We start from the raw sequence: 13739 nt of genomic DNA on the forward strand, positions 1-13739 counted from the left end.
CAGTTCTTCAGCGGGGCACACTGGGAGGGCAAGGCTGTCCCTGGGGCAGCTCCTCTCCCTTCCCTCTCTGACCAGGGGGACCCTGTTCCAGCAGCAGCCTCCCCGACAGCCTGCCCCGTGGCGTCCTCGGGGCGCATCTCCCAGGGTCTCAGAACAGCTCTCGTTCCCCGAGAGCTCAGGATGCGCCAGTCCACGCTCAGCACCTCACGCTCCTCATTGCACCAAAGCGTCACAGGATGCCGGCCTTGTTCCCCTTTACGGATAGGGAAGCTGGGACACCACAAAGTTAAGTAGCTTCCCCGGGCTCAGGCAGCTCACTGGGCTTCAGGCCCAGGTCTGTGCGATTCCAGGCCCAGCCTTGGCCTCAGCGACTTCAATAGGCAGCCGTGTGCTGCCTCCCTGTGGAAGCTGAGTGAGGGCCAGGCCCAGACATCTGTCCCCAGGAGGGTCCTCCGTGTGGCTCTGACCGAGCAGTGTGCATGCACAGCTGTGCTTAGAGCTTGCTGACCTCGGGGCACTGACAGGGGACCTGCCGAGAGGGGAGCCTTGCACGAAAACCAGGCGCACGCTAGGAATGGCGGTGGAGACGTGATGGGTGCGGTCACCCTTCGTGTCTCTGCACATCGTCCATTCACTGAACTAGTCCTGGGCCCCTGGGCCTCTGGGGAAGGCAGTGCCCAAGAGAGCAGGGGCCCTGCTCCTGGCCCCGCCCGGGGAGATGCACGTGGATCAAATAGGCCCACACGTCGGCCTGAGCTTGTGGGGTAGGGGGTGCCTGCGTGAGGTCTGCCCTCGGTCTTGTCGAGCCCTTGAAACTAGCCTTTGAGTTCGATACGGTACTGTCCCCATTTGATAGACCCAGTGAGTGAGGCTGGCTCAAGGAAGTGAAGGGATTTCCTGGGGGTGGCACAGCAGGACCTGACCCCAGGTACCCCAACCCTCAGGCGCGTTTTCTTTCCACTCCAACGTGGCTGTGGTCAGGTTGGCATATGACCTGGCGTTCTGGGTGGGGACAGGGCCTGCGGGCAGGGTGGCCTGGTGCTGATGGGTCTCCATCTGTCCCGCAGGCGGCTCCTTCCGCCACTTCCTGTGGCAAGTGTGTAAGGAGCTGCAGAGCTCCTCGCTCTCCCTCCTGCTGCTGTGCCCCAGCTCGGCTGTCAACAAGAACAAGGTGAGCCGCCCGAGGCAGTGGCTTGGGCTCATGGCTGGGGGTCCCCCTCGGCCCCACGCCCTTTCGCACACCTTCCTGGTCTGGTGGGACTGGCCTCGCTGCACTGGCCAGCAAGCTCTGGGACTGGGCATGGCCTTGCAAGGGTTCCCTCCCGCCTGCCCTGGGCACAGTGGCCTGGGGCGCCGGGAGGAGTGGAAGCAGACTGCCCCCTCAGCGCCGCCTCCACCTGCAGGGCAAGTACATCCTGACGCCCAGCCCCCTCACCTACGGGGAGGAGCAGCTGCTGCACTTCCTGGGGCAGCTGCTGGGCATCGCCATTCGAGCTGACGTCCCTCTGCCCCTGGACCTGCTGCCGTCCTTCTGGAAGACGCTGGTGGGTGAGCCCCTGGACCCTGACCAGGACCTGCAGGAAGCAGACGTACTCACCTACAATTATGTCAAGAAATTCGAGAGTGTAAGTGAGAAGCACAGTGATTCTGGGGGAGTGGGGTCCCAGAGCAGTGCCCGTGTCTCTGCCTCCGGACCAGGGGACACCCGAGCTCCCCAACTCAACACTGATTGGGCTCTCCCAAAGAACGCTGGAGAATGTGCGCCATCTCTGCCAGCAGAGCTTGCTTCGTGGGAAGAAAAGCCTCTGGCACCCCTCCCTGCTGAGACCCGCGGACTGGGGTGACCTGTCCAGCCCTGCGGGGCCTCCCAGGGACACAGGGGTGAAGGGTTCCTGGCAGATGAAGGCGCAGAGGTGTTGGGTGGGAGTTGCTACACGCAGACCCAGCTCCACTTTTAAGAGCTCTGATTCAGGGCCTCAGAAAGAGCCCAGAACGTCAACTCTTGGGGATCGCCTGAGATGGCCGGGGAAGACGTTGGGAATGGAGCTCTTTCTCCCTCTCCTTGTGCCTTGGGACAGACAGAGAGAGTGAGACCACAGCAGTGTCTCACCATCCCTCTCCACACAGACCAGCCCCCCAGGGGGGATGTGGTCGGGGCTCGAGCTGCCCCTGGGCCTGAGAGCTGCTCAGGTCTGCACATTGGCTCAGCAGTCACCGAGGCCTGCCGTGGCCAGGCTGTGGCTCCCATCCCGTCCTCGGGGGCTTCCAGGCTGCTCTTGGTTCCGCAAGGCCTGAGCTGGAGGCCTGTGTTCAGAAGTCCTCACAGCAAGGCCCAGAGGGAGCGAGGCTCAGAGAGTGAGCTGGCTGGGAGCAGAGTCCCCAGAGGAGCCCAGGTCTCCTCAGCTGGAAGCCTGTGCTTTTCCGCACCGCAGGCTCCCCTCAGGTTAGAGACTGTCCCGGCAGAGTGGGGGGCCTCTGCTCCGACCCTCCCCCTTGAGGCCAACTGCCTCTGTCACGGGAGGCAGACTTTGTGTCTGAGGCCTGGCCGGGGCTGCCCTCCACGGGGACCTCAGCTGAAAGGTGTCCACTGACTCTGCCTCCACTGGCACAAGACTTGATGCTCCCATTGCCAGGCTCTCCCTAGTTGTCCCCCCAGCTACCACTGGAGGGCAGCCAGCGCAAGGGAGCAGCAAAGCCAAAACGGGGATGAGGCCGAATTGTCTGAAGGGTCAGAACAGGACAGCCCCATGAGCTGGGGATTTGGGTCCCTGCCACGCCCTGCTCTGAGAAGTCCTCCTGGGTCTGGGGATGGCAGCAAGGGCCTGGGGCAGGCATGGACTGTGAGATGGTGTCCAGGCAGACAGTCCAGCCCAGACTTCCTTCTGAAGGGAATGGGCAGGGCCACTAGAGTGCTGGGGTGCCAGGACTACACTGAAGTGGGGGGAGGGGGGGGCATGAAGCAGGAAGAAATGCTCTGCACTTCTGTCAGGGTGCCTGCGGCCTTCCCCGTGCTGGTGAGGTTGCTGCTAAGGACACAGTCTGGGCTCAGACCCTACCTCCCACCTTCCCTGTCCCAGAGCTGCAGGCTTATTCTCCTCTGGGTCAGATCCTGGTGTCTTGGTAACCCAGCATGCACATCAGCATCTTGTGTTATTTTTTTGCCAAGGACATTGGCCCTGAGCTAACATCTGTGCCAATCTTCCTGTTTTTTCTTGAGGAAGATTAGCCCTGAGCTAACGTCTGTGCCAATCTTTCTCCACTTTATATGTTGGTTGCCACCTCAGTGTGGCTAACCAGTGATATAGGTCTGCACCCGGGATCCAAACCTGCAGACCTGGGCTTCTAAAGCAGAGTGTGCCAAACTTAACCACTATGCCACGGGGCCAGCCCCACATCAGTGTCTTTTGGACCCTAGTTTTCATGTGCCACATGGTGGAGGAAGTAGCCCAGATATTTTCTACAGATGGAATTAAGTCAGGGCTCTCTGGTAGAAGTGACAGAAATCTCAGCTCAAACCAACTTAGGAAAATTTTTTTAAAAAGTACAGATAGAGGTTTGGCTTCAGGCAGGGCTCAATCCAGGTGCTCAAATGATGTCATCAGAAATCGGTCTCAAGATGGCCCCCAGCAGTACAAGATGTACCATCTTACAGTCATGTCCACAGCAGTGAAAGAGGGCTCCTGCTTCCAAATGGTAACAGGAAAAGCCCTGCAATTTGAGTCTGTTAGTCAGGCCTGGTGCACATGCCCAGCCCTGAATGGATGGCAAGCTCTGATTGGCCAGGCCTGTGGCTGTGCCCGTCCATAGTGACCAAGGATACCCCCCACCCAGACAGTGCCTGGTGTTTGCCCAGCAGGAGATGGTGGTTCCATCTTCCAGGGGCCCTGGGAGCGGGGCAGGCAGTGAGCCTCGGTCTGCCTCTGCCCTCCAGATCAACGACGAGACCGAGCTGGAGGCCTTGTGTGCCGAGATTGCCTCCCAGCACCTGGCCACCGAGAGCCCTGACAGCCCCAACAAGCCCTGCTGCCGGTTCACCTACCTGACCATGACGGGCGAGGAGGTGGAGCTGTGCAGCCGCGGCCGGCACATCCCCGTGGCGTGAGTGTGCGCAGGGAGGGTCCTGACGAAACTGGCCAGCCAGGGTGTGAGAGCGCCGCCTGGACTGGGGCACCGGGTGACAGGTGGATTTCACCAGTGGGAGGGATAGGAGGCAGGATGTTGGGCGCCAAGAATGGTGGTGGAATGTCTTCAGCAGAAGGACTTTGTTCGAAAATACCAGCTCTGAGGTCGGGGACACCCAGAGGCAGGAGAGAAATTCACTGAGCTGCCGGCACTGAGAAATCTGGGGCGCTGGGCTGGAGGCCCCCACCGAGAGGCGGTCCGGGATCTCTGCCTGAGTGGGTGTGGCCCCCAGACCTGGGAGCAACCCCGTCAGCCTCCTCAGCCTCCTCCCTCCCCTGCGTCCCCCTGGCCTCCGCAGGTGGGAGAACAAGGACATCTACGCGGCAGCCATCCGGAGCCTGCGGCTGCGCGAGCTGGAGAATGTCGAGTGCGTGACGGCCGTGCGGGCGGGCCTGGGCGCCATCATCCCCCTGCAGCTGCTCACCACGCTCAGCCCCCTGGAGATGGAGCTGCGGACCTGCGGCCTCCCCTACATCAACCTCGAGTTCCTGAAGGTCAGTGGCCCGGGGCCAGGCTGGGTTGGCAGGCAGAGTGTCGGCAGTGGCTTGTCGTGGTAATTCCTGTGTCCCAGCGCTCCATCCTCCTCATGTGTGGCAGGGGCGTGCTCATCCTCCTCTCACAGCTCAGTAAACCAAAGCTAAAATTGTCACTTGCCCAAGGTGACACAGCCAGTAAGTGACAGTCAGACTTCACACCCAGCTCGCCTGCCTTCAGAGCCCATGCCTTAAGCCACCACCCTGAGGGGAAGAACATTCTCACCTGTGCCAGCCTCCCGCAGGCTCGGCCCTGCCTCTTACCAGCTGGGGGACTTTGCCGAAGTGACTTCACTTCTAGTGGGCACGGTGACAGAACCTGCCCGGTGGAGTCAGGGGGTGGCGCAGGTGGAGCCTCTGCTGCCGGCCCAGTGCACAGGCCAGTCACACAAACAGGTGCCGCTACGACGACCTTTGTGGTCACTGTCATTGCCGTGACCTCCCCGTGTCCTGCGGCCATCATTTCCCTGCTGTACCCTGCCCGGGCCTGCTCACGTCTGGGGCCTTTCTTCCCCAGGCCCACACCATGTACCAGGTGGGGCTGATGGAGACGGACCAGCACATCGAGTTCTTCTGGGGGGCGCTGGAGATGTTTGCCCAGGAGGAGCTGTGCAAGTTCATCAAGTTCGCATGCAACCAGGAGCGCATCCCGTTCACCTGCCCCTGCAAAGACGGGGGCCCCGACACAGCCCATGTGCCCCCGTACCCCATGAAGATCGCCCCCCCAGATGGCACAGCAGGTACTGCCCGCCCTGGTCGGGTTCCAGGTGGGGGGCCACGGGCCCTTCTCTCAGTTTGGAGCTGGGGCTGCTGGGTCCTGCATGAGGGAGAACAGTGGACAGGGACCCCGAGCACCAAAGCCCGAGTGTCAGTGGGGTCAAGGCCCTGGGGCGGGGTGGGGGTCACGTGCCTCCCACACCTGACCTTCGCCAAGTGGCAATACAGGCCCGATGTTAGTGTATCCTCTGATGATGTTTTAGAAAGCTAAAAATCCAGAAACATTTTAATCTTCCAACTTTTAATCAGAAAAATAATTCAATTAAAAAATCAAAACACAACCCTTTGCTGGCCAGACTTGTCTGCAGCCCGATTCCCCGCAGGTCAGCAGTATGGCACCTGTGCTGTGCAGCAGCTGTGTCTGCCCTTTTCTCCTCTGGAATCTCCTCCTGCCCCACCCGGGCCCCCAGGCCCTCAGCCCCTCCTGCCGGGCCACCCCTCGCAGCCAGGCCTCCCTGGGACCCGCGGCCCGCCCCCTCACGCCGGCCGATGTCTCCCGTAGGTTCCGCAGACTCACGCTACATCCGAGTGGAGACCTGCATGTTCATGATCAAGCTGCCCCAGTACTCCTCTCTGGAGATCATGCTGGAGAAACTCCGCTGTGCCATTCACTACCGTGAAGACCCCCTGAGTGGCTGAGGGCAGGCAGCCGCAGAGTTAGGCTGTCACCGAAGCACCGCTCTGCCGGCTTGGGAAGCCTGCCACTGCAGGCATGTCCCTCCGGGGCCCTGCGTGAGGAGTTGGTGACATTCTCCTTTTCCAAACTTTTGTCCACATTCCAGGGCCTCCTGGAAGGACTTAACCTTTGTATGTGTACGTTTCGTGGTGGGTTGGTTCTTTTGCTACCTGTTTGTGGTATGTTTGTAGGATAGTTTAGTTCTCCGACAGTTTGTGTCTCATTTGATCTTTCTGGACGTTGTCCTTCGTGGCCACCAGATTCTGAAGCCGTGAGGCTGCAGTTGGTTCCACCTCACAGAACTACCCAGCAGGAAGCTGGTGGTGAGATGCCCTCGGCCACACAGAATGTCCTGTCCTTTCTGCGGAGCATCTCCACAGACAAGCCTGTGGCCAGCCCGGCCCCTCCTGCCTGGAGCTGGGGTTTCTCCTGGACGTGGCTCCCGCAGGCCTCCTTCCATCTTGAAACGCTTCGGCCAGTTACCCAAACATGGGAGACACACAGGGAGCTCTGTGTTAACCTGGCTTTTATGGTCTGAGGAAAGCCCAGTGGGTCCCCCTCCCTTCCCGCCCAGACAACCCTCTCTGCTCTGTCTCTTCTGGGCCCCTGGGTCTCACTGTTTCCCACTGAGTGCTCCCTGGGAGCAGACCAAAGCGTTCGTCCCTGACCTTAGTTCAGAGAACCAGGCCACTGCGTCCCAGCTCCGGGAGTCGAGAGGACACGCGGAGTTGGGGGCACGGTGCTTGAGTGGGGCCTTTTTCCGAGACTGATTGAACAGGAAAGCGCATGATTCAAGCCACGCCCACTCCTGTGCTCAGAAACGGCCCTTCCTCACTGCAGGGTTTGTGACGTGAGGACCGGAGGAAAGGGCCACACGCCCGTTTAGAAAGAGCTGACTGAGGTGCTCTGTTCAATTCGGGGTCTGCTTCAGTGACTGAGACACTGGGGGTCCTTCTGCCCCTCTGGCCGGGCCCGCCCAGCACCCCCTTGCCGCCTCACGTCAGTGTGTGTGCCAGGGCTGAGCTGCTCCAGGCTCACCCCCTGCCCCAGTGCATTTGTGCCCCCAATAAGTCTTTGTCCAATGGGACTTTGTCCAGGAGCAGCATATGCCATCTTGTTGGACACTGTCATTTTGGGCCTTGCCAGTTCACAGAATTGCATCACTGTATTTACTGTATAATATTGTGAATACGGGACGTTTGAGCAAGTGCTGTCTAGAAGGCTTTGGAGTGTGACTGCGGGTGAGAGAAGGAGGGTGTGCTCCTCCCTTCTCTGCTGTGACCCAGGCCTGCTGCAAGGACGTGTGGATTGTAGAGTTAGAGCCAGTAGCATCCATCTCCTCCCTACGATTCTTAGGAAATACATTAAGGACCATTATAGAAAAGATGCCCCAAACTAAGGAAAAGATAAACCTGGATTAATCTTTCCGGTGCATCAGTTACATTTGATGTAGGATCAGTCACGTCTGGAGGTGAGTGCCTGCAAGCCCTTCCCTCCCTGACTAGGGGTCCCTAGGGTGTAGTCCTGACGCCAGGGCTCCTCTTGTTTCATTTCTACATAATGAAAGAGCCTTTGGATTTATTAGAAGTGGTTTTTCCTTCCTGTATTTTTAAATTCCTGGTCCCCTCCAATCCCTCCCATCCCTTGAATGGACTCGGAATTCTGTCAGCTACCTCCCCACAAGGGGTTCGGGAAGCTTCTGTTGGCCCGTCACTTGATGAGATCACAGCTGTGAGTAAGATTGCTGCTAAGACGACTGCTTCTCCCAGAGAGCACACTAAGGTCCAGATCCAGACCTTGGCCCCAAACGATGTGTGCTGTAAAGTTACTTGATGTATATTTATTATAATTATTTATGGTTGCATTTAACAAACTTTTCATTCAATTTGATGCTGTTTACACCATTGCTGTGTAAAGGAAGCTCACTACAAGAAAAAACTCACACCAATAAATAACCTTCATCTAATTTTGATTTATCTTAAGAGTTGTGTGATCATCTGCTCTTGCTGAGAAGAGTCAAAGGCTGACATGCTTGGGTGGCTGATACTTAAGTGCCGCCAAGCGGCTAGGAATTAAAGTATTTCTAATTATTATGGTCTCTGCACTTGATGTGGTTCTTACTCCATTTGCTCATGAACTACCCGTTCCCCCTACTTGACCCCTTGCCTGTGAAAACACATTTTCATATGGAAAGTATGACTGAAGGGATGGAAATCCAAGGTCAAAGCTTGACCTACCCCCGCATGTTTTGCCCACTTCTTATCCTGAGCTAGTCTAGACTCTGTGCCAGTGTGAGGATTTTCCTCAAGTGAATTGTTGCACTAGAAGAGTCTGGGCCATTCTTGGACCACGTATCCTCCTGTGGGAGCAGACAGTGGATTTAGAACTACTTTGTGCAAAATGCGGGGAAGAGGAAAAGATTTAGCTCAGCAGTCTTCTCTAAGATCAATGCTCTGCCCTCTTCTTGCCAGCTGTGCCCACCCTGGGAGTCTGGGGTCTGCACTGGGGAGAGCCCAGGCCCCTTGACTCACTTTTCACCTCCTCCTGCTCCACCGCAGTCCTCACCCAGACCCACTTGATTCCTGTTCTCTGGACTCCACCTTTCTTGAACTTAATAAATGCTAGCTTTTAGTGGAAGTGTCCCACGTACGTCTTTATTAGAAGAAGAACAAAAACCTTCTTGGATGAGGAACAAGCAACTTTCTTTTCTTCTCCTGTCTGTCGCTTCAGGGTGCTAGAAACAGGGAGGAGAAGCAGCCACTCACAGCAAAGAGAAGACCTCTGTTCAACACGAGAAGCTGGGGAGTGAGATTCCTCAGCTCTGCCGGGCTGAGCACAGCAAGCACTCTCCTGCTCTCCAGGCCGCCTCAGGCCATATCGTTTTTTGAGTTGCTACTTAAAAAAATAAATATATTCTGGGGCTGGCCCCATGGCCGAGTGGTTAAGTTTGTGCGCTCCGCTTCGGTGGCCCAAGGTTTCGCCAGTTCGGATCCTGGGCATGGACGTGGCACTGCTCATCAAGCCATGCTGAGGCAGCCTCCCATATGACACAACTAGAAGGACCCACAACTAAAAATACACAACTATGTACTGGGGGGCTTTGGGAGAAAGAGGAAAAATAAAATCTTTAAAAAAATAAAAATAAATTTAAAAAAATAAATATATTCAAAATTACACCATCCAGTAATGAGAAAGTATTCACCCTCATTAGTCATCAGGGAAATGCAAATTAAAATCACAACAGGGTAAACTACACCACCAACAGGGCTAGAAAGGCAGTCCCCCATGGCTGGGGAAGATGTGGAACCAACAGAACTCTCATACACTGCTGTGGGGAAGGTAATCATGACAACTCTGGAGAACTGGGGTTATCTCCTACACAGCCACTGTGACCAGCAATTCCACTCCTAGGTGTAAATCCAGCGGAAATACGGACAAAGCTTCACCAAAAGCTGTGAGCAAAAATGCTCACAGCGGCAGCAAAGGTCACAGCCAAAACCAGAAACAAAGTTGAGGGCCCCTAGGCAGGAGGATAAATACGGTACACAGTGGAATACTGTACAGGAGGGACGGCAAACGACTGCACATGCAACAGTCCAGACGAGGCACAGACACGGTGATCAGCCAGAGAAGCCAGACGTGGAAGAGGCATTAAAGGCATGAGTTCATTTAAATGACGTTGAAAACAGTCAACAATAGTGATAAAATGTCAAGATGGTGGTTATTTTGGGCCCTGGGGAGGGGAGTGGCTAGGAGGGAGCATGAGGGGCATTCTGGTGTCTTGGTAAGGATCTGTTCCTTGATTTGGGCGGTGGTGACAGATGTGCTCACACTGAGCTATACACTTCCATGCACTTTTCTGTAGAGATGTTATACTGTGTGGATGGTTTCTTAAAAGTACACAAAAATGAGGAAATCAAATAAAAGCACACACTCCATCCTCATGAAACCAAAAGAAGTCTCCTTTCAAGCCAGTTTCTGGAAGGGGACAGCTGATGGAAGAATAGTAAATGCCTTAGCAGGAGCACATTGTGGGAAGCAAGTTTATTTGCACCTCCCTTAAAACACCACCACATTATAAAGGGAGGAAGAGGAGGCCCCATGTGCCAGGGAAAAACAAGGACTGGAAATTCATGTGAGAAGGAGAAGTTCAAGTCCCCACCACCCTGCAGAAGGCCAGAAGCTATCTTCTGGGGAAACAGCCTTCGAGGCTCACGACTCCAGCTGTGCCCCAGGTCTCCACAGCGGGCTGGCAGGCCCTTCTCTGAGCTAACGCAAAGGCTACAGACGCCCACAGCTGGGGCTCTCTGGTGAAAATGGCGGCCTGGTGCCCTCAGTGAAAGTGCACAGTTGAAGAGAGCTGCTCATCAGCTTTAGTGCCCTGCTCTCAAATACACACAGGCAGCCAAGAGACATGAGAGGTTCCAGGAACAGACCACAATGTAAAGCAGCAAAGCAAAAGTAAACAACTCCAAGGAAACAGACAATGCAGAACGAGATATCCAAGAAATAATGATGACGCAAAGTATAAGGAAACAGAATTGCATCCACTAAGTAAACGGGGGAAAGGCTGTGAGACAGGATAAAAGACAAGGGTTTTGGAAATCAATAGCAGAAATAAATTTAATATAAGGATGAAAGGATAAAGTTTAGGAAATTTCCCATAAAGTAGGGCAAAAGAACAAAAAATATTAAAGAAAATATAAAAAATGATCTGTTTAAGAAGGTCAACACCCAATTATAATTGGGATTCTGCATAAAAGAAAACGAGAAATTACCAAAATAACGATACAAGAAAATTCTGCAAAACTCAAGAGGACATGAGTTTCCAGCAGAAAGAGCTTGCTCACCAAATGTCAAGCTCTTTGAGTGGAAAAATAATCCACACCAACGTACAACATGGGGAAATTTCCAAATGCCAGGGAGACGTCCTAAAAAGCTTCAAGGGAAAAAATTAGTTACATGCAAATCAGAATGGCATCAGACTTTATAAAAATCTACAAAGTAGAAGTAATGCTTTCAGGACACTTCTAACTCTAGCCAAGACAGATGAATGGAAACCAGACTTATCCCCCTGAGATGACTAAAACAAAAAACCTGACAAATGTATGGTTCTCAGGACAGTAGACAACAGGCAACGAAGGTCAGAGATCTGAGAGAAGAGAAACAAACGTGCTGGGCCCTCCCACGCCTCAGCTTATGGTTTGGATAGTTCTCAGCAGCAGCAAAGGGAGGGGACACCCAGGGTGCAAGCCCACAGTCTCCCTGAGTTGAGAAGACAAGGCCTCCAAGGAGACCAAGGCAGCTGGTTTGCAGGGCAGAGCACAGAGAGTAAAGAGCTGCAGAGAGAACTCTGTCTGCTGAGAGCCCCACTCAGGTACCAGCTGAGTGTGGATAAGCTCATGCACGTAAGGAGACTGCCAGAGGCTGGGGAAAGAACCAGCCAAAAGGATTAGAGCTGGCAAAGAACAGGAAATAGTTCCTGTTCCCACGAGCCAGTGTGGAAAACTCTAAGTTATGGAGCGTCCGTTTTGCCTTAGTAGTGGGGCAAAATTAGCCCTAGACTAATCGCTGCTCAGGTCCCACGTACTAAAGCTAAAAGTCTGACTCAGAAGGATCCAACTGTTTCCTAGATACCAATCTGAGGACAAAGGTCAAAAATATTTCTAGGAATACAAAAATACCCAGCACCCAAGTAGGTAAAATTCAAAAACATCGCCCATATGAAGTAGAAACACGGAGAATATAAGACCAACCCAAATTGAACTTCCAGAGATGAAAATTACAGTGTCTGAGGTGAAAACTATCCTGGATGCACTAAGAGCAGATTACTACAGATTTACTGAACTTGGAGACATGCAATAGAAACTATCCATCTGAACACAGAAAAAGAATCCAAAGAAGTGAAAAGAGCATCAGTAAGCTATGGGACAATTTTATGTGGCCTAACGTGTACATACAATCTCCTGGAGAAGAGAAATATGGAGAAATAGCAAAAAAATCTGAAAAAATAATGGCTGAAACTTTTTCCAAATTTGGTTGAAAAATATAAATGCAAGGGTACAAGACACTTAACCTAAAGCACAAGAAACAGAGATGGGCAGTAACGATGGCCACAGAGCAATGTGAATGTTCTTAATGCCACAGAACTGTACAAAGGTACCTCACCATCAAATTGCTTAAAATCAGTGATAGGGTATCTTAAAACCCATCCCCCCAAAGACACACGATGTACAGAGGAACCAAATCTACAAATGGTAGGTTCTCACTGGAACAAGTGCAAGACAACGACCCAGCAACATATTTAAAATACAGTCATGTGTCCCTTAACAATGGGGCTGTGTTCTGAGAAATGCAACGTCGGATTTTGTCATTGTGTGAACATCACAGTGTACTGAAACCTAGATGGTATAGCCTACTGCACACCTAGGCTATATGGGGCTCATCTCATGAGACCTCTGTCATATATGTGACTCGCTCACCAAAATGTCATTATGTGGCACGTGACTGTACTGGAGAAAAGTGCCATCAACCTAGAATTCTACACCTGGCAAAAATATCTTTCAAACAACGAAAGAGAATAGGCAAGCACCATTGACAGAAATCAGATTAGAGGTTGGGGAGTGAGTGCTTAATGGGCATGGGGTTTCCTTTTGAGATGAAAAATTCTTGAAGTAGATTGTGGTGATGGTCACACAAAATTGTGAAAGGTACTTACTGCAACCTAATTGTGTACACTTTAAAATAATTAAAATATTGAATTTAATGTTAGATGTATTTTACCACAATTTTTTTAAAGTGAAGGAGAAATAAAGACCTTTTCAGACACAGAAAAGCTGAAAGAATTCATCACCAGCGGACCTGCCCTACAACAAAGTTAAAGGAAGTCCTTCAGGCAGAAGGAAAATGATACTAAATAGAAATCTGCATCTGCAGACAGAAAGACAAAGCACCAAAATAGTAACTACATGGGTAAATATATAGGACATTTTTCTTATTTAAATTTCTTTAAAAGATAATTGACTATTTAAACAAGACAACAATGTATCGGGGATTGATAACAAATACAGAAATAAATGTATGATAGTAGCACAAAGCTGGGAGAGGAGAAATGAAATATGCTACTGTAATACCAAACATAAAGTGGTATAATATCACTTGAAGGTAGAATGTGGTGTTAAAGGTGTGTACTATAAACCCTGAAACAACTACTTAAATACAATAAATAGTTATAACTAATGAGCCAACAAGGGAGATAAAATGGAATCATTAAAAGTATTAAAAAGAAAGCAGAAAAAGAAAAAAGGAAACACAGAAGGCAAAGAAAAATAGCAAAATGATATATTTAAACCCAACTATATCAACAGTGACATTAAACGGAAGTGGTCTACATAGCCAATTACAGACAGAGATTGTCAGGTTGCTCCAAAACAACAAAAAAACCCAACTATATGCTGCCTCTGAGAAAACCACTTTAAATATATAAATAGGATTAAAGTAAAAGGATGGAAAAATATGTACTATGCTAACAGTAACCAGAAGAAAGCTAAGGAATGTTAACATTATTAATT

General features: G+C 52.2%; 1 protein-coding gene across 14 annotated transcripts in view; it reads left to right on the forward strand.

The window, feature by feature from the left end:
• Nucleotides 1-8259, forward strand: part of HECTD4 (HECT domain E3 ubiquitin protein ligase 4) — a 187867-nt gene extending 179608 nt beyond the window's left edge. For all 14 annotated transcript variants that reach the window (XM_023647129.2, XM_023647131.2, XM_023647133.2 and 11 more), the window contains 6 exons: nt 1068-1171; nt 1404-1625; nt 3932-4098; nt 4481-4676; nt 5233-5455; nt 5995-8259. In XM_023647129.2, the coding sequence (XP_023502897.2) occupies nt 1068-1171; nt 1404-1625; nt 3932-4098; nt 4481-4676; nt 5233-5455; nt 5995-6131 (1049 nt within the window). In that variant the 3' untranslated portion in view covers nt 6132-8259. The remainder of the gene's footprint in view (nt 1-1067; nt 1172-1403; nt 1626-3931; nt 4099-4480; nt 4677-5232; nt 5456-5994) is intronic.
• The last annotated feature ends 5480 nt before the right edge of the window (nt 8260-13739 follow it).

The sequence above is a fragment of the Equus caballus genome, chromosome 8 (genome assembly GCF_041296265.1).
Source record: "Equus caballus isolate H_3958 breed thoroughbred chromosome 8, TB-T2T, whole genome shotgun sequence".
Classification (NCBI taxonomy): Eukaryota; Metazoa; Chordata; class Mammalia; order Perissodactyla; family Equidae; genus Equus; species Equus caballus.